This window comes from Dreissena polymorpha, chromosome 2 (assembly GCF_020536995.1).
Source record: "Dreissena polymorpha isolate Duluth1 chromosome 2, UMN_Dpol_1.0, whole genome shotgun sequence".
Classification (NCBI taxonomy): domain Eukaryota; kingdom Metazoa; phylum Mollusca; class Bivalvia; order Myida; family Dreissenidae; genus Dreissena; species Dreissena polymorpha.
Window position 1 is genome coordinate 66,596,097 of NC_068356.1, and position 25,335 is coordinate 66,621,431.

General features: G+C 35.8%; 2 protein-coding genes across 4 annotated transcripts; both read right to left on the minus strand.

Moving 5' to 3' along the window:
* Positions 1–2,309: 2,309 nt before the first annotated feature.
* On the minus strand, positions 2,310–4,807 carry LOC127869781 (uncharacterized). Its single transcript, XM_052412442.1, has 4 exons — positions 3,858–4,807; positions 3,323–3,475; positions 2,680–2,846; positions 2,310–2,384 (listed from the first exon to the last, which is right to left on the minus strand). Exons 1-4 carry the CDS (start codon positions 3,991–3,993, stop codon positions 2,310–2,312), a joined length of 531 nt encoding a protein of 176 aa, XP_052268402.1. The 5' UTR covers positions 3,994–4,807.
* Positions 4,808–6,444: 1,637 nt separating this feature from the next.
* LOC127867425 (uncharacterized) lies at positions 6,445–11,663 on the minus strand. Of its 3 annotated transcripts, none has more exons than XM_052408571.1 (4): positions 11,457–11,663; positions 9,562–10,110; positions 9,015–9,167; positions 6,445–8,530 (listed from the first exon to the last, which is right to left on the minus strand). In XM_052408571.1, the coding sequence occupies exons 2-4, from the start codon at positions 9,881–9,883 to the stop codon at positions 7,821–7,823; spliced, it is 1,185 nt and encodes a 394-aa protein (XP_052264531.1). In that variant the 5' UTR covers positions 9,884–10,110; positions 11,457–11,663; the 3' UTR covers positions 6,445–7,820. The 3 variants fall into 3 exon arrangements, with proteins under 3 accessions (XP_052264531.1, XP_052264530.1, XP_052264529.1); XM_052408570.1 differs by having other exon boundaries at positions 9,562–10,115; XM_052408569.1 differs by having other exon boundaries at positions 9,562–10,491.
* Between the last annotated feature and the right edge of the window lie 13,672 nt (positions 11,664–25,335).

The window sequence follows — 25,335 nt, forward strand, 5'->3', positions numbered from 1 at the left end:
ATACAAAAGCGGCGCCGCGGATTCTCATGTGTAGCGGCCGCTGTGCTATTCAAGAGCCATTTATTAAACCTTTCATATACGTTAAATATTCTTTCTTGATATTGAAACTGATTTAACAGCAGTCGCGGAAACGCCCATAATTTATTGCATTTTCGCTATTGCTTTTGTTATCAGCAACCAAGCTGTCAGGTTGCGAGAGCATTTGTTATCACAGTACATGATTATGACTTGAAAAATATGCAAATGTGCAAAAGATTTTCAGCTTGTTTGAACGTGTTCACATTTTTTTCATAAGGGAAAACTAGATAAACACCGACTGAGTCAAAAATTATGGCCGACCTAACCAGGCTTCTTATCAGAATAAAATAAGAGATATATGATCCTGCTGTGGTGTATACATACAGGTTAATTAGAAACAAAATCTACAGGATTAACACTATTTAGAAGGAATAAAACTTAACTTAATACTTTTGAATTGCGAAAAGTATTTATATGAGTAAAAACTACTTTGTTTGCATTAATACACGTGTACATTTATATATCTTCACAAAAAAAGACATGAATAATCAAATGACTTTGTGATTACAATACGAATGAACAATTGGTTACCCTATTTCAGATAAAAAAATAATATTGTTAGTTTGCTTACACATTAAGAAGTTCCCTAATATGAATTGCACTTAAAGTACATGATACATTTATTAACAAACACATGTGTCACAATTAAGTTTAATATTTTAAAATCAGCTATGTGTTTATACCCTGGCTTTTATAACAGTTACAGTACTTACATATGTTATGCTGTCAAGCTCTTAATACGATCTCAAGTAATACAAAACACTTTTTTTGCGTCTTGTGCCGCCACTTTCAGAAGATGATGGTGGAATGTTGATTTCACATTGTCCGCCCGTCTGTACTTTATTTCTTAAGTTCGTATTTTTTGCCGCACGTGGGATTATATAAACTGTTAACTTTCCCGCTCAAATATTATGGTTCATTTTTTCTTCCACAAGTGGAGTTTAAAAAAAGGAATGTTGATGCAACCGTTTTATTCGAATACATGTCTAGCTGACAGTATTTAAAAAATGAACTACTATATTCACAACGTGAACTTCAATGAGCAACTGTGTATAAAAGAACTTGATATAAGCTAAATGCCAACAACTATAACGAGTAAACTCTGGTATATAACTGTTTGAATACTCCACATTTTGAAAGTTTTAAAAACAAAGCCTAAAAAATATGTGTTGTGTGTTAGTTAGACTAGTTATGACTTTTTCATCAGTCAAAGCGTTTGAACAACATAAGATGCGCACATTTATATAAACTATAAAGGCTTGAACATCAATGAAAACGAATATTAATGTGAGTAGAAGAAGAAAGGTTTAAGAATGTAAAATGAATATTCACATCCAAATTATGTTTAATAAAAATTAACATAATTCTTGCATATTATAAAACAATATATCACTATTATTGATAAAAAATATTCTAGACATGTATGAGCTAAAATTAAGAACCCATTTGTTAGACCAAAGAGTGTTTAATGATCAACTAAATCATGTGCATTACCATTTGTCTGTAAAAGAAAAAGCAAAATGATGACAACTGGAAAGCTGTAATTTTTTTGATGGGGTTGAATATTACAGAAAAAAACGTTACACAACAAGAACTTTGGGGATTATTCAGTGTTCAATTTTATTCTAGTTCTTACAGTGCAAACTCAAAAGAAAAACACACAACCTACTAAACCAATTCAAATCATGTAAATATATGAAGTATGGTCTGATTAACATATTTTGTTTGACAAAATGATGTTCTGTTCACAATGTAAGCATGTACGTTCTGTATACATAATATTGACGTAAGAAAACAAGGCCGGTCCGCTTAGTTTACTAAGAACGGTACGAAAAGTATGTAAGGTTAATCCTTTTGGCCTTTTTAAAGTTTTTACAACTGCAATATCGGCAGTCCTATTAATTGTTTCTATGCGTGTTTATTTTTAATGATGTTCTATGTCACATTATTAGTGCGAGTCATGACCGCACATCATTTACATACTACCCATCACATGGGTTACAGAACAGTGGTTTGTATAATTTCCTTACTTTGCCCTGTCTGACGCTGGAGTTTCTTCGAAGACTCTGCATAGATATAGTTTTCGCTGTTTTTTCTAGTTTCACTTTCAGAACCTTTATTGACCTGCCCCCGCTTTCGAACACCCTCCGTGTCATCGACAGCATTAGAAGATGGTCGGGAATCCCTTTGAGCAGCATTTCTTGATTCTTCAATATTGTCAGTTTCATTTGCTACGGCGTAAGCGTCATCTTGACGATAGTTGGCACTACTTTGCCATGTCTGACGCTGGAGTTTCTTCGAAGACTCTGCATAGATATAGTTTTCGCTGTTTTTTCTAGTTTCACTATCAAAACCTTTATTGACCTGCCCCCGCTTTCGAACACCCTCCGTGTCATCGGAAGCATTAGACGATGGTCGGGAATCCCTTTGATTAGCATTCGTTGATTCTTCAATATTGTCAGTTTAATTTGCCACGTCGTTAGCGTCATCTTGAAGATATTCTTTACGTAATTCAATAGTACTGTCAGTTTCATTTGCTACGTCGTTAGCGTCATCTTGTCTATATTTTTCACTATTTTTTTCCCATTTGCAAACTTCTACCGTCGCTAGGCAGCCTCCCGCAAGCGCAAGCAGGGCACCAATACCGGTAGTGAGAACCGACCACACAAACGTCCCGGGCACCATTTTAAATACAAGTACCTTCGGTACTTCGAAGAATCGGACGAAACCTACGGACACTATTATCACCATGACAAGAACAGCAACTCCTGAATACAGATAATCACATTTTAATAATGCGTCTAATACAAGCATTAGGCGTTGTTTGTGTGCAGTTACGAAGATTTCATTTAGCAACTTACAATTCTCGATAAGCACCACGCATGGCCTGGTGGACTGTCCCTTACAAAGGATAAGAATGTTTTATTTGAAACGAGATTATTGTTCTCAGATACATTTTACATCGCAGTTTTAATTGTGTTATACTCGGTTAACGGCAGAGCATACGGTAGGTATTAAAGGATTCAAGTTAAAGTAGACATGCGATTTGTGATTTGGATATTTTGCTTTACTTTGTCTTACCGTTATATACCATAAAAGTCTGGTTGGCAATAGTTATAAAATCATGATTCTAAGGAAAATGAAACCATAGACACATCAGCAGATGAGTGACGCTTTATAAACACTCTCTTAATATACGTTTTATTTAGAGAATACCGGCACAAACATTTTCGAGGGAGTTTACCTCCTAGTATTAAGATGGTAGATATTGCAATGACAAATCTTTTGTTGCGATACCCTCCGCATCTCCAGGCCTCTACCATAATAGCGGCAACAAATATCAGAATGAGACCGACTGACGTCACAATCTGTACGGCCGTCCACCATACGTAGCCACCTAGAAAAATGTTTAGCAAAATATATATTACTTCCTAGTAGTTATGATGGAAGTAGTTGAATAACTGGTATACTGAACATTACAATCCAATCTGTTTTTACATTTACCGTAATTGTTTGTATTAAGGAAGCAGGAAGTAAACGACCAACCATTTATTGTGATCGAGATGCAAAGATTTTATTTTTGCCAATACATGTATATTTACTGCATTGATTCATTTGCGGTGTTTTATAAATATATGATATGCACATTCTCGTTCGTTATAGAACATCCACCACAATACAAAGTATTTTTGTATTTAAAATGGTATTTAAACGCTTTAAATGTTAAAACTCCAATAAATTGTTAACAAAGTGTAAATGTAATTATAGCTTTTCCTTACTTAATCCGGAAGCCAATCTAACAGAAAGCTCTTCCGCATTACACCCAGCTAGCTGGCTGAAATTAAAGTTGTTAATGGTCTGTGGCTGAATACCCTTCATCCGGCAGTACGTCGGGTTGTCCATATCGCAAACCATGCCGTACCAGACGCTAACGTACACGGTCACATTGTATGAGCTTCCAGGACATGGCGAATGGTCGAATGCAACCCAATAACAGAAGCAGAACAGTATTTTATTTGTATCCAACTTAAGTAGATGTGCCTTAGGGTACCTTTATATATTTGATAATGCACCAGTTCTGGCATATGAGTTTTTGGACTGCAACTGTTTGGTAGTTCATCTGCTCAGTGTGGCGACGACGCGAGGCGTTTAGCTTTAACTATTTAAAGTACACTAGACATCAGAAGCTGAATGTTGAACATTTCATAGGAAAGATGCTACTAACGACAGTGTTGTACTTTCCTTATTGCATTTCAAACAAAAGATGTGTTTGTCAGAAAAATATAAGCGAAGAAAAACGCGTTGATTTAACAAAATAAAGACCATTCAAAGTTTTCAATATAAATTTGATTGCTTTCTGAAAAAGTGAAAACATATAAGATATTTTCTTTATCTCGCAAATTTTATTTTGAAGTAACTAGTTAATACGTTCTGCCATATATTACGACGTTTTTATTTGTTTTACGATAGTCAACGTGATATCAGAGTGGTAATTGGTGAGCGGAGCGTAGCATGCAATATTGTCGTATAAGTAGACTGCAGTGTATTGAAATGTTATTAAAGTTTTACGCGGAAGGTTTTGCAGTGGATGTTAATGACTATGATAATTTTCGTTTCAAGAAAGTCTCCTGTTCGCAAAAATGAAGTTTTTGCGGAAAATTTCGTCCTTGATTAGCCTGTGCGGACTGCCCAGGCTAATCCGGAACGACACTTACGCACATGCATGAAACCTTTTTTTCACATTGGCTAAAATGTATTGATTCAGCTTAACATTTACATGTATACAACACGTTTAGCTTTATTTGCTATTGATTTGAAAATAAATAAGTAATGAAACTTCTTGCTATACACACCAGGGTATATACACATAGAAAAAGTCAATAATAACACTTTACCAGGAAATATCGGCGATATTGTCCATTTTCAAACGGGGCCGCGTTAATACATGGGTAATTGGATAAAGAGCATGCTATGGCCGTGCTTGATTTTGAACCCGCTGCTCTACTCAAGTGCTATTTATGAAACCCTGCTTTTGTTAAGTATTTTTCTTTCATGTTTAAATTTAGTCGTAATACGCGGAAATGAGCATATTTTATTTCATTTTCCCCATTGCTTCATTCGCAGCTGTTATCAGCAATCTAGCGGTCAAGTTACGCGTGCATTCGTCGTCACAGTATAAGCTCATCACTTGCAATCTGTGAAGAGGTGCACCATAACTTAAGCTTCACGTAATCAATATTTCATTATAAGTGATTACTAGATAAACGAGTCAATGATTACGGGCGACCTAGCCAGGCGTCTTATCAGCGAAGAATACAATAAGAGATGTTTAGTAAAAAGACAGTTAAAAGTTGCATTAATGTATTTGTTGTACATTTAAATCTTTTCATTAGCATAAGTTACTTATCGACCATGTAAGTACCCTCATACTGAAAAAGCGGTTATTCAAGTTCAGATAAACTAACTGTTGTTAGCATGTTTAAACGTGCTGCAGTGCCCTATATATTTATTGTAATTAAAGTGCATAACACTGTACTTGTCATACACATATTTAGAAATTCAGTTAAGACTTCAAGAACAACTATGAGTATATACCCTGGTGTGTATAGCAATTAGTTTCGTTACATAATTATTTTCAAATCAATAGCAAATAAAGCTTAACGTGTTGTTAACATGGAGGTGTTAAGCTGAATTAATACATTTGAGCCGTGCTCTGTGAAAAAGGGGTTTAATGCATGTGCGTTAATGCATGTGCGTTAAGTGTCGTCCCAGATTAGCGTGTGCAGTCCGCTCAGTCTAATGAGGGACGAAACTTTCCGCAAAAACTTGATTTTTGCCAGGAAGTGATTTTCTTGAAACGAAAAATATCATTACAGCGGAAAGTGTCACCCCTGATTAGCCTGTGTGAACTGCACAGGCTAATCTGGGTCGACACTTTACGCACAATTATTAAACTTCCTTGTCACATAACACGGCTCATTTATTTTTCTGTTAGCTTTTTATTTCCCACATTCAGAGGATAGTTGGGGCATATTGGTTTTGATCTTATCCACCGGTCTGTTCTTCAATTTCCTCTGTCGGAATAATGTTTCAGATGTAACTAGAACGGTATTACTGCTTGTGGGATTGTACTAACCACCATGTTAACTTTCGCGCCCGAGTATTTTGGTTCATTTTGGACAAGTGGAGTGTTTAGAAAAAATAAAATGTGGAGGCATCCGTGTTATACGAATACATGTCTTCTCATAAGTATATTCAGGAAAGCACTTATATGTTCACAACGCATATTTTAAATACGCTTCAGTGTGTATAAATGAATCATTTTATTAAAGCCGAATGCCAGCAGCTGTAAAGAGACAAACTTCAAAATGGTACATATATTTTTAATAATACTTAATACTTATCATGCCATGATTCAATAGCGTTAAAGCAAACCTAAAAAGCTGATGATGGGCGTATATATATGATAAATTGAATAATCAAAGCGTTTGAATAACATATGATGTGCACATTTATACATGCCTGAACAAAATAATTAAAACAAACATAAATGTTACCAGTAGAAGCAGAGTTTCAGACAGTACAAAGAATCCTCAGATCCAAATTATGTTAAACGCAATTTTAATGCTCCATGCATATTATAATTAAGATACATACATGTTGTTCATGGAACATCTTCTAGACATTTGCGAACTAAAATTAAGAAAACATTTGTTAGACCAAATAATATGTAATGACGAGTTTGTGATGCAATGCACATTCTTTAAAATAAAATGTAGTTCATTGTATCAATTTTATTACGTTCACAACATGAACATAAACATGTGAAATATATGGACATAATACATGTATCTGATTGCTTCACTTGCATAACATATTAATTGTGCAAGTTTTTTTTACTTTTGCAGTGGTAACTAAAAAAAGCACACAACCTTTTAAAACCAATATAAATTGTAAAACTAAACACAGTATGGTCCAATAAAAAAAATACATATACTTTGTTTTACAAAATGATTTTCTGTCATGCATACAAATAGTCGAGGTTAAAGGGGCCTTTTCACAGATTTTGGCATTTTTTAACTTATTCATTAAATGCTTTATATTGATAAATGTAAACATTGGATCGTAAAAGCACCAGTAAAAATCAAGAATAAAATTAAAAAAAGGAAAAGAACATTGCCCGGAGCAGGTTTCGAATCAGTGACCCCTGGAGTCCTGCCAGAGTCCAGAAGTAAAAACGCTTTAGCCTACTGAGCTATTCCGCCGAGTACACATTCTTGACGTATTTTATACCTTATGTAAGCAATCTTCGTAGTTTCAGAAAATTTAACGACAAAAACAGATCTCTCCAAATTATTCAATCGTTTCGCGTTGCAACGCTTTATAATTTTTAGGTTTTAAAATCGTCAAAACATGCATATAATGGCTATATTAGAGCATGGTAAATGTTCATTATTACTGTTTCCTCACAAATATCAAAACTAAAACGAAAATTTGCGGATCTGAAACAACTTTTTTCAATTTTGTCAATTTACCAAAGCGTGAAAAGATCCCTTTAAAAGAAAACTGTCAGATTGTAGTGTTTTTACATCCAGCACCAGACAGCTATACATGTTATTTAGCAGGGGCTAAACATAAATTCATTGTGTAGTTTTCGTATTTTGAATGGTTGTTTTATGTCATAATAAGGATGCGAGACATTTTATTACTGCAAATCGTTTACAATCAATCAAACGCATAGGTTAGAGTTCAGTAGTATGAATATGGTCATTTCGTTGCTCCGCTTGTCGTTTGCTTGGTTTCTTAGACACAGCATATGGATATTCTTCGCTATTTTTTCTAGTGCCACTATCATAACCTTTATTGACCTGCCCCCGTTTTCGGATACTATCATTGTCATCGGTACCACTAGAAGATGGACGGGAATCTCTTTGAACAGCACTACTGGATTCCTCAATACTGTATGTTTTGTTGGTTTGCCCCGAAGACGATTCTTTCACCTGTCGTTTGCTTTGCTTCATAGACACAGCATAGGGATATTCTTCGCTATTTTTTCTAGTGCCACTATCATAACCTTTATCGACCTGCCCCCGCTGTCGAACACCACCCATGTCATCGGAAGCACTAGAAGATGAACGGGAACCTCTTTGATCAGCACTACTTGATTCCTCGATACTGAAAGTTTTGTTGGTTTGCCCCGAAGAAGTTCCTTGCGCGGTTTCCATCAGACCGTCTTTAGTATCATCTTGGCGATATTTTTCACTAAATTCTTCCCATTTGCGAACTTCCACCGTCGCTAGGCAACCTCCCGCGAGCGCTAGAAGGGCACCAATACCGGAAGTGAGAACGGACCACACAAACGTTCCGGGAACCTTTTCAAATATCTTCGGTACGTCGAAGAATTGGTCAAGGCCTACGATAACTAGTATCACCATCGCAAGGACAGCAACTCCTGAAAACAAACCAATAAATAAAGATATAACTGCGTCCAATAGACGCAGCAGTTTGTATGTTTGTACTTCTAACGAATGCCATTTGGCTACATGCAATTGTCGATCTATAATACGCATGGATTAGCGAATTATCCCTAACATATAATACAAATGGTTTATTTGAAATGAGATGATGGTTGTAAGAGGAATATTCGCAGTTTTAATTTTGTTTAAACACTGTAAACGGCATACTGTAGGTTCAATAATGTGTCGTTTATCCTAATTGTATAAAAATCAAAATTAGACATGAGATTTGTGATTTGGATATTTTGCTTCATTTCCTCTTAACGTTATATAAAATAAAAACACTGGCTTGCAAGTAAATCATGAATACAAAATAATTAATCCAAGAATAGTGAAACTATAGATACGCAGAAACCCTTAATATCGATCCTTTTAAAATAAAAAAAATCAAGAGAAGAAACACATTTTGAGGAATGTTACCTCCCAGGATGAGTAAACTAGATATTGCAGCAACAAATCCTCTGTTACGGTACCCTCCGCATCTCCAAGCCTCTACCATAATTGAGGCCACGAATATCAGAACGAGACCGACTGACGTCACAATCTGCACAGCCGTCCATAATTCGTAGCCACCTTGACACCGTTTAAGATAAAACATATATAGTTTAAAAATATACATATTTACTTCCTAGTTGATATTAAAGAAGTTGTTGAATTACTGGTATACTAAACGTTACCACACAAGCTGTTTAGATTTTTAGCACATTTATTTTTTAATATGAAATAAACAAGATATAAAAAAACACATTTATTGTTATCGAAAATCATATAATTTTTTATTTTTGCCTATTTATCTGCTTCAAGATTAATTTAGTTGTTAAATAAGTGACATATATGGTACATTCTTGTTTGTAATTAATCATCTACCATAATACAACGTTTTTTTATCTATTAAGAATGCTATTTACACGCTTTGAATTTTGTAAATGTGAAAAAAGTTGTACATTTAAGTATTGCCTCTCCTTACCTAGTCCGGAAGCCAATCTAACCGAAAGGTATTCCGCATTACACCCAGCTAGTTGGCTGAAATTAAAGTTGTTACTGGTCTGTGGCCGAATACCCTTCATCCGGCAGTACGTCGGGTTGTCCATATCGCATACCATGCCGTACCAGACGCTAACGTACACGGTAACGCCGTATGAACTGTTGCCAATACAAGGTTTATGGCCAAATGTAACCCAGTAGGGCATCACAAACCCGACAAGGACAAGAAATCCACCGGAAAGTGCGAACAGAAGTGCTCCAGAAGAGTAGACCGACCATGTATTCGTGTTTGTTAGCTTTCCCATTTTTTCTATTATATATTCTTCTATGTCTTTATCTCCTTCAACGTGTTTTAACTGACTTTCTCCGTAAACCTTGCAGGTATCTCACATTAAACTTTCGTTCTAGTTTCTTTGCGCTTGATTAGGAAAATCTATGCATTAGTATGAACGTTTGAAACATGTGTGTCAGCGAAGTCCATCGATTTAAGAATAAGCAAATCTTGGGCGTTGTTATCATCACAGCGTGGCGTCTGCACTAGAAAATAACACGAATGACAACACATTTATTCCATTATTCATACTACGAACATCCCAAGCTTAATCCATATAATGATAATGCATGTATTGTCAAACTCGATATACTTCCGTTTAAAAATGAAACAGAACTTAGTTTAACTACATGGCGAATACTTCCGCCTTTGATTTATCTTTGTCGATTTGTAAATTGTTGCACTATTGAATTTCTCATTCAGGGTCACATGTCACTGATAACGAGCTTGTCGTACTTGGTTGAATGTGCATTATGTTCACCACTCATTATACATTTAATGACTGTTAAAGCATATTTTTCCTTCAGACTCTCCAGTGTGCACAACAAAGAGATCTAATGTTTAGGATGTGTTTACATGTGTCTGCACACAAATATACAAATACCTATTAAACTAAACGAGAAACAAGAAGTTATCACGAGAACCTCAGAACCTTTAAATATTCAACAAGTGGCCTGATGATGTTTCTTATAATTTAGGGTTAATGCAGGTTTTTGTCTATGCTTCTTCGGATAAAGTTCATTCTTTAAATGAGCGTTCAGCGGCGTAGCAAAAGGAACACCTAAGCGGAGGCAGTTTAGGGCATGCAACCGTTCCGCTCCCGTATTGTTGTATGACCAAGGCAATATCTCATTTCATTAAAGTTTCGTGTGTGATAAATTGTAATTCTCCTTAGTTGGATATGGGTAAAACATGGTCTTGCACTTGAAAAGTACGCTAAAACCAAAGATTAAACGGAACTTAGCTTTATTCTAATACGCACTGAAAAAAAGTTACAAGAGATGTGTTTGTCAGAATTGCGCCGCTTTGAAATAAAATTATATCATTTGGCAGGTTTAAAAGTTATCTCCCTTTTAAATCTTATTACTTCCCTTGGATTGTTTTTTTTACTTTTGACCTTGAAGGATGATCTTAACCTTGATCTTTCACCTCTCAAAATCTGCAGCTTCATGAGATACACATGCATGCCACATATCAAGTTGCTTTTTCAATATTCAAAAAGTTATGACCAAACTTTTACCAAGGTTAAAGTTTTGGGACACACACAATAAATGAATGACAGACAGACAGGCAAAAAAAAAATATGCCCCTGATCTTTCGATCCGAGGGCATAACAATTATTATATGCGTCCTACTGACATAGATGTGCCTCAGAAAACCTTTATGTAATAGATAAAGTAGCAATTCTAACTTCTTATAACTCGGTATGCAAATTTGAATTTAGATAGCTGAATCGTCTTGCATTAGAATGTTTACGACACTGAATGATAAACTAAACTAGCACATTTCATAAATGCGGAGTTGTTTTGCTATACATCAACACTCACCGTGATGTAATAACACTCGTTGAATTATATTCCAAACTAAAGTTTGATAAACATTTAACTTTAAAATGCCTCAATGTTATACATGTATTAGTCAACACCGATATTTAGGCATGCATTTTCAACTTGATTCGAAACGCTTCAGACCTATCAACCACAAATACTAACATACAGTCTTTGTGTTTTCTATTGAAATCATTTTTGTCCTGCTTAATATATGGTTAACAGCTTTATTATCACGGATAGTTTGGACTATGTGATAAACACTACTTCAACTTGAAACATCTTGATATGTGTTCTCGTTTTAGCCTTAAATATTTACACCTTATGGTCTTTATTTTGAATAGGAAGAAAAGCCTGTATTCATTATCGAATTGATCGTTTCGACACAGCCAGCGTTCAGTATTAAATCATGTTGTGTTTGACGAAAACAACACATTTTCATTGATATCACTAGTCAAATGTAGTGGGGTTTAATTCCCCACACAATACCAGGTGGATTTTGATGTTTTGTTCAGAAAACTCACAAAAAGTTTTGTACTTCACTTATAGTATATTCAAAAGGGGCTTGCTCGGTACACTCAAATAGTAATCAATTCTTTGACATGCAATTATGGAAATTACCAATTTCCACGCATAGTTGTCGTTCCTTGCTCTCAAATACAATCTCTGCCATCACAAGAAAATCATACCAGATTTGGTAGGATTTTCTGTTGTTATTATAAAAGTATTATAAAAGGAACAGTAGTATCATTTTCTTTTGTACTTTGAAAATCGTGTATAAGTTTAGGTTCATTATGAAAGATAATTACCTAAATTTAAACAACATTTATTCTACTGCCTGGCTCGGCTATCATCACGTGGTTGGTTATAAAGGCAGTCATTTGATCCAGCTATGCTGGTTCCAGTCAACTCTCTGCGCGGAGGTTGGGAAATTACAACACTGTCATAAAGTAGTATCTTTCATACGAGGATCCTCAACATTCAGCTTCTTGTGTCTGGTAACTACAAGGATACACACGGATACAATACTGCACTTAGTGTTTACCCAGTTATTTGATAACTGCTATACAAACCGTGTAAACGGATGTTGGCGTGTGTCATCTATTGAATTGGTATGAACAAGTCTAAATTGAGGAAGGTTTCAGAGTACATTTGAACATTTTATTTTAAAATGCCTGATTCCTTTTTTGTCACTACAGTGTAGTTTCGTTATTGATATTTAAAGTTTTAACTTACTACGAACTTGTTAATAGGCGATTGAGATCGCCGTGGTGTAATGACTATGGTGCCGGCCGAGCGATCGGTAGATCATGGGTTCGATCACCACATTTATGGGAGACTGTTATAGATGTCTCTTAAAGAGATACGGGTTCTACCCATTACAGGGAAACAAGAGCGTTTCAAGAAACTTAAGGCTTTCGATTCAATGAAGATGAAATAAATATGTTTAAACAAATAAACCATATTAACCATAGTTGACCGGCTATTGATGTTCCGTGCAAAATGTTCAGCCAAGAAATACACTTTGATTAAAGACCATTCGTATCTTTTAAATGAAAATTGGACTGTTTTCTGAAAAAGTGTTAAACATATTAGATTGGTCGATGTTATTTTTCTAATAAATTGTATTCTTAAATAACTAGTAAATATGTTCTGCCATATATTGATACGTTTGTTTGTTTTAAGATAGGGAACGTAATATTAGAGCGGTAATTGGTGCGCTGAGCGTTACATGCAATATTGTCGTATTATAAGAAGAGTTCAGTGTATTGAAATGTTATTCAAGTACATACTCGGAAGTTTTTGTAGTGGACGTTAATGATTGTGCTATGTGTAAAACACTTATTTGGAAATGAAAAATAGACTCTCGTCCAGGCGAGATTCCTTTAAACGATAAAATTCAAAGAATACAGTGTGTCGTCCAGATTAACATGTACGGACTGCACAGGCATTAACCAGTTGTACACAGTCTGAAAAACTTTATGCTATCTAGAATCTATCCGTTGAGATCTGCATTGTTTAAAGATGTGTTGGGTTAATATGCTGTACAGATGTGCAGTATATCTTTTAACCAGTAACAGTATATCCCTTACTGGAATGTAAATACTAAATTTATTGAAATGTTTAAAGGAGTAAAATGTAGATTAGCTAATGAATGACATAAAAGGTTAAAAAAAAATAAAGCACTGTTTAAAGTAACATTACTACTCAAAATCAACGAGAATTTCGTACAATATTTTGTTAAATAAAGCTAAACAATTAAAAATCATTGTTACCTATGGCCACTGCCGAAATTTCAACGCCAGACGTGGTCTAATAAAATAGATGTTTGTAAATACAAAATGCTCGTTTTTATTATTGTTTTGCATATTGTACCATTTTAGTGTTCGTGTGTCGTATGAATATACATATGTATATATTCGCGGGAAATTTAAATGGAATTGTGTCACAAATAACTTAAAACGAGCATTTTGTATCTACATGTAATCATACCACATCTAGCGTTGAAATTGTGGGTATTGCTATAAGGGACACTGATTGTTTAGGTGTTAACTTTATTTTATGAAATACTTTACGAAATTTTCGTTGATTTTGAGCGTTATAGAGGCTTTAAGAAACTTCAGTAAGAAACACACAGAGATTTGGCACATGTAGCAGATTGGCAGAAGTCATGTTTTGAAGCACTAATTACATAACATAGCTCTAGGCAATTTAAAGTTTAAATATATAAGCATCTACATATGACTAGCAAATTAATTACGTACAGAGAGACTATGGCATATGAGATCTGGTAAGTGGTATGTCTATATATATCTTTTATGTCATATGACACAGTCTCTTTGTTTACAAGCAGGACAAAGCATGTAGTATGCAAACAATTTTTTATATGAAATACTACACTGACTGCAAGCTGAGACACACAGGGGGAAAGCAATACCCAAATACAGACATGAAAAAAAGGCCACACAAGTATACTATATGAAATACTACATAAACTGCAAGCTGAGACACAAAGGGGGAAAGCAATATACAAAGACAGACTTGAAAAAAAACCAACATAAATAAATAGAAAAATAAATAATAAAGAAAGCTGTACCTGTAGACGTTTTTACAAGGTCTGATAACACAGGAGGGGCAAAGTTTTTGACTATTTTAAAAGTTTTTAGAGCCATGGTTCTCATCCGGCGGACTTGCAGCGATGGTGAGTTTGCCTTTGAAAGTAACATTGAAATACTTGAGGAATAATCATTGTAAACAAATCTAAGTGCACGCTCTTGAATCTTTTCCATTTTTCTAGTATTGCTTTCTGAGCAAAAGTGCCATGCCAATGAGCAAAAGTTAAAATTTGATAAAACAAAAGTATAAAATACAGAAAGCTTATTTTGTTTGCTAAGGATACTAACAGTTATTTTCAATACATTTACCTGCTTTGCAGCCTTTTTACATTTATTACTAACATGGGAATCAAATTTCAGCTTGCAGTCAATGTCCACTCCCAAGAGATTGACGACTTCATCACATGATATATTTAACCCATTTAAACTGAGAATTGGGGATTTGCTGATAGTTGTTTGTGCCTGCGGCTATAGCCTGAAATTTGTCAGGATAAGCGCCTGCTTACAATAAAATTGAAACCAGTCGATTAAAATTTAACTTTCATCTTGAAATACTTGTTTCAGTTCATCAAAATCAGGAGAGTGGAAAAGATGTGTATTGTCATCGGCGTTATTGTATAGAGTACCTTTTTTATAAAGTAAAAAAATGTCATTTATACAAATATTAAATAAGAGGGGGCCTATTATAGAACCCTGAGGCACACCCTTGTGAATGTCTTCCCAAGAGCTAACAATATTTCCTAATTTTAATCTGCTGCTTTCTGTTTAACAGGTATAACCCTGCAGTTTATGAAGTAAGATGTCAAGTGGGAAACAATCGAACGCTTTGGACAGGTCCATAAGAATGGCAGCAACATATTCTTTATGATTTAAAGCAACTTTCCAGTCTTCTAGTAATTTTATTAAAGAAGTCTGACATCCATGTTTTTTTTTATAAAAGCGCAACGGCAATTATCAAATATCTTATTAAAGTAAGAGAACAATTGTTCACTAAGGACTTTTTCAAATTTTGTTAAAGGGATGGGAAGCAAACTAACTGGTCTGTAGTTTGACTTATCTAATAGGTCTTGCTTTTTGAAGATAGTTGAAACCTGGGCTTTTTTCAATTGGTCTGGAAAGACACATGAATCAATTGATTTATTTACAAACTTAGTAATAGGTGTAACTAGAGCCTCTTTGCCAGCTTTCAATAATTTCACAGATGGTGCGCAACAATACATTTTTGCGGATGTATTATACGCAGTTCATTTAGCTCCTCAAAAGGAGATTTTATTGGTTCTTCATTTTCTGGATTTTAATCGAAGTTATTTTGGTCAGGTATTTCGACGTCAGGTTCAACAAACGAATCAGTGAATGGGGAGGCACAGCATTGTCTACAGAACCATGTTTCCTTGCTGGCCACCAGAAGCTTATATTGTTCTCCGGTTAGCGCTGCACAGTCCCGGTGCAACCTTTTGAGGCATGCTTCGCAGTAGATACCACCGGTTTTATTTATAACCGCCTTGTTACACTGGTCACATAGATATCGTGGCCGTGAGGGTCCGGGATTTAGTGCAAGATCCCCTGATAGCAATATAAGGTAGAGTTTATAACACTGCCTCAGGTTGAATGGCTGTGAATGAACACGCCGTGAGTGTTACATATGGAAATAGATAATACAATGAATGTTAATAATTTCTGATTTGGGGCAATTTTGTACCACATCACGTCACTGGTATGGATGTTTCGTTGGTATATGCCTCTCGGTTCCGAGTAATTACCTTTATACATATTGTCATTGACTTTGGGTTCTTTATGTGAGCATATTACGTTGAAATAAATAATTATCAGGCAGATAAACATTTTTATGGAGGCTGCCATATTTGATGTTTTGTCAAAGGTTGTGTCCCTTTTGCAAAATTGATATTGGAAATGAATTTCATCTTCTAATACACACAAAATACCATACTTAGACCTTTGTGAAATGTATATTCCCATCAAGTTCTGTACACCCGCTACTACAAATACATTTAATAAAATCATGAGTTTCTGAAAGGAGAAATGCGCTACTGAATATCATTTAGTTATCAATAGCCGTGCCTATATGTGTCTATGGGATGTTATGTATAGTATGTGACTATGCGATGTTATTTGTATTATGCGTGTTTGTCTTTAAGTTTATAGAAATGTTTGACTATGTTATGTTATTTGCATATGCAATGGCCGGAGGCCACATATCAATTAACCTTGAATTGAATTTAATTTAATTAACACGTTCATCAAGTAGACTTCATTCAAGATTTGCCAGTTACAATCGACGATTTGACGAATCATGTGAGAATCTATTTCGTTTTGTAGCTGGTGCTTTTACGAGTATACATTATCTTAAGGACATATGACTTTCAGACGTTGCTTACATTTTGTTATTTAGAAACAGGAGACCCTTTTCAGTGTTTCTAGTGTATTATATGTAATAATACTTTAACACTGTCGTCTACATGGCTGTAAGTTTTGGCTGGTATCAGCGGATTAATGAATAACAGAAGAAAATAAGGACTAAAGAAGAAAGTGGTTTATAAGGTGAACAATGTGATTATTTACTCTTTTTGAAAGATTTCATTAGAACTGGTTCATGTAGCACTTAGGTAAATGTTATTTTATTTTAGCAAATTGTTCCAAACTTAATATATAATGTCAGTAATAAGGAATTATTATTACTTTACCCCACACACGTCTGACCATTTCAGAAAGTGATATGCCCTTAAGTATATGGCAGTGCCAGTTTCATATAGTTTAGTTCTGATCAAAATAAATTAATTAGTTATAGTGAATATTATGGTTCGCGTTGCGATCGATTCGGATTAAGTAAATTCATATATAATTTGCAATAGTCCAGATTTTTTTATTTAAGTTATCGCTGAATAAATAAATTTAACGGGTCTAGATACTTAATGTAGTGTAACCATGGTAACCAGCTTGTAATTGAGTGGTATCCGCTTATTGTACGTTTTCTTCTTACGAATGGAAACATTGTATCTTTAGAACCCTTATAGATTTGATTGCAGCTGTTTATTTACTGTGGTATCCTTCATTCCTATAGGTTCGTGAATTCCAATTAGTGCGTGAATTTTTTTTTGACGCAAAAATAAAAACATCCGTGCGTCGCACGTGTCCGAATTTGATACAAGTATATACGGAAAATTTCGCACTCTCGGTAAAAGTGAAAAATGAGGACAAAAAAGGTAATATTTTTTTTTTTTTTTTTTTTTCCTTCTGTATAAACATTCATATACTTTCAATTTGCACTGAAATAACTGAGTAAAATAACAGTATACCTTAAATATTACGCTTATTTAGGTTTTACATCTGCCCCAGACTTTGTTTACAATTTCAAGGTCACGTGACTAAAACAATATCGACTCAAGTCGACGTTTTTGTAAAGTAGGGGCCCGTAACGGGGGAATGGTAAGTTGAACGCAAACAGATTAATATCTTATTAACGTCGCGTGTTTTTTTAAACGTTGTAGGCAGTTCCTCACAATTATCATGGTAAATATACCCCTGACATACTGCTTAAAGCAGTTGAAGACGTAAAGTTGAAAAAACATGTCCATCCGTCGTGTTGCACTTCAATATAACATTCCATACAAGACATTGCGTGATCGGATCAGTGGTCGTGTGGATCCAAATAACTTCACGACTGAAATGGTTTTCACTGAAGACGAGGAACGTAGGTTGGTGGAACACACAGAAGACTCTGCCAGACTGGGGTACGGCTTCAGTAACACAGCCATGCAACAGATGGCAGGCGAGTTGGCGCACCACCTTGGAAAACGCGCTACTGACAAGCAACTCAGTAACTGTTGGCTATATGGCTTTTTGAAAAGATGGGAGATTAGAATATCGACACTGAAACCTTCAGCGTTGTATTCAAACAGAGCCAAACACTCAACTCCTGAAATTGTTGACAAATATTTTGAAAACCTCGAAGTGGCTATCGCGGAGTACGGGCTACAGAAGAGACCTGATTGCATATGCAATCTGGACGAAACTGGCATTTCTCCTGAACATCGACCACCAAACATTATCGCTCCAATTAACGAGACAGCGCAGGCGGTCACGTCGCCACGATCAGCAACAACATTGATCGCGTGCGCAAGTGCATCAGGTAACCATCTGCCGCCATATTTTGTGTTTAAAGGTTCATTACAATGCAAACTAAATGTTAATCCATATATGCTAAGCAAATGAGTTACAATCATAATTATACATAAGCAATACATAAATGTTATTTAATTTATTAAAGAAAAAAATAATATTAACTTTGAAACTCAACATTAATGTACTATCTGTAAATATTTATACGCCGTAGTAATTTGCATATTATTAAATAATTAATGCAGGAAAAAGGCCCAACGACAACTTGTCGAAAGAACTTACAACCGGTGCCGTTGTGACTATGTTTGAAACTGATTGGTCGACCACTGCAACCTTCAAGGACTACCTCGAAAACCACTTTTTTTAAGTACGTCAATAGAGGAGGCGGCAGCCAACCAGTACTCCTATTACTTGACGGGCACAGCACACATACTTCCCAAGAGATGGTGAAATGGGCCAGAGATCGACACATCCACCTGTTCTGTTTGCCAGCGCACACATCGCATGTTCTGCAACCCCTTGATGTTGGAGTGTTTGGGCCGTTCAAGCGCTTCTATTATAGCGAATGTGCTTCGTACATGAAGGCGAATCAAGGCAAGATCGTCACGAAATACGAAATAGCAGGCATCGCATGTAAGGCGTACTTGAAGGCCCTCTGTCCCTGGAACGTAGTTTCCGCTTTTAGGAAAACCGGCGTGCATCCCCTGAACAAAAATGCTGTTCCGCTGGAAAAGCTCTTGCCGTGTGAATCGTTCCGAGATGAGACATCAATGCTCAAGATGCAGTCGATACGCTGTGGCAAAGAGGCGGTGGACGAGCATCTTCGGGTGAAGTCCGAATCTGCCAGCACAACAGCCCCTTGCAAATGCAAATGACGGAAGTAAATCCCACAACCCAAACACCGAAGCCTGGCGGTAAACTACTCACCAGTGACGCTTACATTGAGGCGCTCCAACTATACGACGCACAAAAGAAAAGCAAGGCACCATCATCATCCAGGACAAACCTGCCACAAACAAGCCCCAAACAATCTACAAGCGGTTTAATTATCAATCGAACCGACAATTCTGAAAGCGAGTTAGATATTAACGACGCAGAAGTTTGCTGCGTTTGCGAGCGATTCACGCCCATCAATGTTGACAAGCGACCACACCTAAAGAGATTCACCTGGGGACAGTGCGACGAGTGGGGACATTGGGTTCACTTGGCATTCTGTCATGCCAAGACTGTACTCAGACGAGGTGACAGTTTTCTGAGCACTCATTGCAGTTTAATTGTCCATATGTTGTTTATCGTTGTTCAGTTGTTTTGAGACTTAAGTTCCAACGAATCAAATCTTCATTTGTTCAATTTCATTAATTACTCACAGTTTGTGCATATTTGCTGTTTTTGCTGCTTAGTTACAATTGTTTTCACTGTTTATTTATTTATTGAGACAAAAAATACATTACAAAATTGAGCATTGAACACCAGTGAATAATTTACAACCCAGTGTCCCCTTCTTGAGCCTCATATTTGAGCGCGTGCCCTCGACCAATAAAATTCACAAACCAATAGGAAAACGTTCAGCAGATACAGACTTCCGACTGTCAACATATACATGTAAGTTGATCGATGTTGAACAAGTTTGAATTCAAAAGTTTCGGTTTGTTTGCGTTGTATGGATGTTTTTAGTTCTAGATCGCATCATCTTCAATTTGAATAAGTATTGAAGTTGCGCATGCGCAATTTCGAACGCTAAGGTGGCCGAACCAACAGGAAAAGTGGCTATTTACTTGAAGGTAAATACCTTGCGTATTTATTGTATTCGCTGTCATTCTCTTTCTATTTGTTTGTCTTATAAATTTTTCTAAACATATGATTCCCAACTGTGTTATTCTGCTACTTCTAAAGCGTTTTATAGTTTTTGTATCATGTTTCAAAATTATAAATCCATCGTTAACATAAAACAATCCCCAGTTATTAAACCAAACTGAATGTCAGAAATAGTTTAAAAACTGTATACTTTTCCCTGCGTTTGTCATCGATAAGCTACACTTGAAAAAACACACTGACACATTCGAAAGTCTTTTTTAACAATCACTAATTTTTGTTAAGGACAGCCACTGGGTCAGATGATTGTCTTGGGAGTATACTATTTAATGTATATAAAACTATTTTGGAGAGGGAATCAATCGAACAATTGATCAATTTGTTGTTGCATTGTTTATGTACATGACAGGTGTAGACACGTTTTTATAAAATACTGTACGTGTTTTCTAACTGTTGACAATGTCTGTACATTTAACATTTTTTTTATATTATTTACTGTTAGTTATTTCTTGTCGACCGTCAATAAGTGATCGTGCAATTCCTTAAAGTTTTCGTCTATTAATAAAACATTTTACATTTCAGCAAATTTTCTCGTTACCCAGGTGACTCAGCTTTATGTGACATCACTTTTCAAAACACGAATAATTTACCTTTCATCATACTTAACAATTCATATGCCCCTGGGTGTGCTTGATATATAATTATATAAATGTATTTCCTCCATATACATGAAGAGGGTTTTAACCAAACTTTGATAAATTGCTGATTTAACCGCGATGTGCGATATTACGCTTCGCTATATTGACTTTAAACATAAATTAAATCTGTATAACACATCTCGTATAAGGCATCTTTATTGTATGAGCAATATAATGCATGCTCAAAATTACCTTAAAAGGGATATTTGCTTTTATATATTACCTCAAATTGAATGTTTGATTTCATATATTACCTTTAATTGAATGTTTGATTTTATAATGATATAGGTATTTAACGGCGTGATGTGGAATATTATACAAGAAATTCATAGTAAAATATTGAAGTAAACAATCTGACTTTAGGCCACAATAATTCGACAAGATGATCGTCGGACTTGTGGCACCTAAACATCATAAAGGGGAATAAATATGGGTTTTTAAGTGCGCCACAGTTCCGATTCGTTTCGCTAGAGCTATATTTTCTATTCAATTTTGTAAAGCCTTTATTTTTAACGACAAAGGCGTTTACTTTGGCAGCAATGGGCTATTGACGTACTACACTGTAGTGTTATATGATACCAAAGCTAATAATAATTTGGGGAGCAGCTATTCAGAACATTTCAGCATGAGACAACCCCTGATCAATGAAGTTATTTTATTGTATTTGTTATTGATCTAAAAATAAACAATTTAAGTACTTAATGCCTTATAAAGTCATGAATGGACATTATACAGCCAGCGCTTGCTTATAATACTACTTCTTCTACTACTTATAAAAATAGTAATTATCCCCCGCCATAGGCGGAGGGATATTGTTTTGGCGTTGTCCGTCCGTCCGTCTTTCCGTCCGTCCGGCATTTTTGTGCCCGTAGCCATCTCTTGGAAGTGCTTTGGCGGATTTCATTGAAACTTGGTATGAGTATATATATGGATAAGAGGATGATGCACGCCAAATGGCATTATACACCATCTGTTAATAACGGAGTTATGGCCCTTTGTATCTTAAAAAATGCTTTTTTAGTGTCAAATATAACACTTTTGTGTCCAGAAGCATATTGGCGGGGGATATCAATTCAATGAATTTTCTTGTTATACTTATTATTTATAATAATTTTATTTTTAAGAAGATTTTCCATATAAAAATGAATGTCATAATGACATATTTTATAGTTGTTACATTTGAATTCTTTATAATTGTATATAATCTCATTACACCACACACCCTTAAATTAGACTACGAAATCTCAAAATATAACTGAGTCCTGCCAAAAACATTGATTGATCGACATGTAAAAGAACATGAGGCGTTTTGTTACATTACATTTTACCGGCAATTATTGTAGAGGCCAAGAACTAAACCCAAACTGCCACCTAGCATATAAAATATAAACTAAAATAAATTTGTACTATTTATTATAGGACCTTTATTTATATATATATAATTAAAAAATTGGTTCTGGCATAAAATGTCTCGATTCCAAGCAGCACGGGCCACCTGCGAACATGGCAAGCCCAAACTAACTGCAAATGAATAACTGCACAAATAAATTGTTTATGAGTGCTGACTCCGGGTGACGGCCATCAGCACTTCCAACCAAATTCATAATTTCCCAAATAAATGTGCCAGATAAAAAGCGTCCATCCGGCACTGATTGCCATATGGCCACCCAACAACGGCGACCGAGCGGCCCATAAGGCCTCACTTCGAAACCAGCTGGGTCAGAGATGATGGGTGGCCACTTCCAAATAACTTTGGCTGCAGGGCGGATGGACGCATGCTTGGAGTCGGAAGCAGTATACTGTTAACTCAAGGCAAAGGTATGCATAAAAACTAGCAGCAAAAATGCATAAAACTAGCAGCAAACGTTCATAAAAAATAGCAGCACAAAATATATAAAAACTAGCAACACAAAATACATAAAAAATAGCAGCAAAAAACTTTCTTTTTTTTTTCTTTTTTCAGACATATGAGTAAGAAAATTATTCATACAAACTAACTGCAAATAACTTATTTTTGACTCAATAGCAACGCCAACATTAATATTTGGGATTGAAAATTGGAAGAAACCCCCAAATTCGTGCATCTAGAACTTCAGTAATGGATTGGTTTATTATGCTTTATAAAATTGTCTAGCCCTGCAGACATATTAGAAAGAAAAATATCTGTACCCAGAGTTGACAAGTGGACTCCGTCCTTCTCAAACAATTGTTCATCAAATTTTCCAAAGTCAGAGTTGGCCAAGTAATGCCCTCCACATGCCAAAGCCCTAGTTGAACCATAACTTTTAAGGCGCTTTCTTGCCTTGTCCATAGCAACGTTATTAACAGAATACCCCCAATTTGACCTTGGAAGCACTGCAGACCAAACAATGTTAACACTTGGAAATTAAGACATTATAGCCCTGAATAGCTTGTCAACCTATTTACCCAGGTCCACCATTGACCGACGACCAAGATCATTACCGCCTAAAAGTAACACAATATAGTCTGGAGTATTACCCACATTGGCAAGCAAAAGAATTTTTTCTTTGATTCTACGAGTGTTAACCCACTGTACCCTTGCCACCAGATGATGTTGGGTTCAAGACAGAGGTTGGCCCCTTCAGGTCGTAATCTTGCTGCTATGAAGGCTTGCTTGATTATTGATGAACCCAGTATCCAGATGGTTTTCCCTAAATACAACTTGGTTTTTGTTAGTCACACTAATCTTACTATATGAACCATACCTTTTTAATGGGGGTTATTTGTTAAGCTGGGCAGGACAACAGGAACAGGACGAACATATGTTTGGTATGCATTGGAAACCCATCTGCCTGCCTTTTTAATGATCTCCACTAAATAGCCTAGCTGGGAAGCTTCAGTTGCTGCTCCAATTCTAAAGGAGTGGGATTTGTAAGACCCATAATTCAGACCCAAAAGAGAAACCGTTTTCTTAAGAATAGCAGAAAATTGGTAACGAGTAATTGGTTGTTTGTTAAAGTGCAAAAACAAAGGGCCAGGCCCTTGAGGACGAACACGAAGATACTGGTTAAGACACACAACTGGGCAAAATTCACTGTTTGACCTAGTAATTTTGAGCGCTACCACTTTGCCCAACTGATCAGTTTTCGAATGCCGGATCAAAATGATTACCCCAGTATGATTAAATTGTAAGACTTCTATTTCCAACACCGCTGCCTGTAAATACTATCACATTTTTGAGAAACAGCTATCTCGCCAACTCTGAGAAAACCAAAAACCGCAAGCATAAAAGCTGCAGTGAACAGTTTTGCTTCATAGACACTGGAACACACAATATTAAGTTTGCTTACTATCCCTTGCAGTTATGAGAGGGTAATTGGTAGCCTATTATCGTGTGTTTTCTTATCTCTTTGCATTCCTTCCACCATTTTTGAAACACTGAACTTTTTGGTAAGGTCAACAACATCAAGTAGCTTGCAATGAAAAGCTATAGAGCTTAAGTATGATTTTGCTGCTTTGTGGGATAGTTTCTGTAGGGAAAGCCATGCTACAAATTGCTACACATGTTCAACTGTTGGCGGTCAGGCATCTGGCAAGCCGTATTGCCTTTTAAACTCAGAGAATCCAACGATGTATGCCTTTTTGTATTAACAGCAAGGTAATTGTCTAGCAATCTATTAGCCTCTTGTTAAAGATCATCAGTAAAAACTCCGGCGGGACTGAGTTTGGACTCGCTTGTGCCTCTGGTGCTAACTGTTGTAACCTATGAAACTCTTTACGAAAAATTGCAATGTAATTGGATGAAATATGTACCGCTTTAAACACCACCGAGTATTTCATAACTAACAACACAAATTTTCTAACCAGAAACATCAAACGTTTCGACTTGTAAGACTGTTTGTTTATCACTTCTACCAATCATCAATTATCAATATGAAACTTAATCTACCTGTCCCTCAAAAAGACCCCCCCCCCCCAAAGTCATATTGCCAACAAAACAGGGACCATCTCTAAAAATGTTATATCTGATAAAATAGGTTGGCCTTGCCATTGAACAGGCCATGGGCAATAGTCCCAATTACCTCCAAAGTAACAACCACAGCCAAGAGTAGCACCACCTGCACTATCAGTGTAAAGATGAATGACAGAGTTATC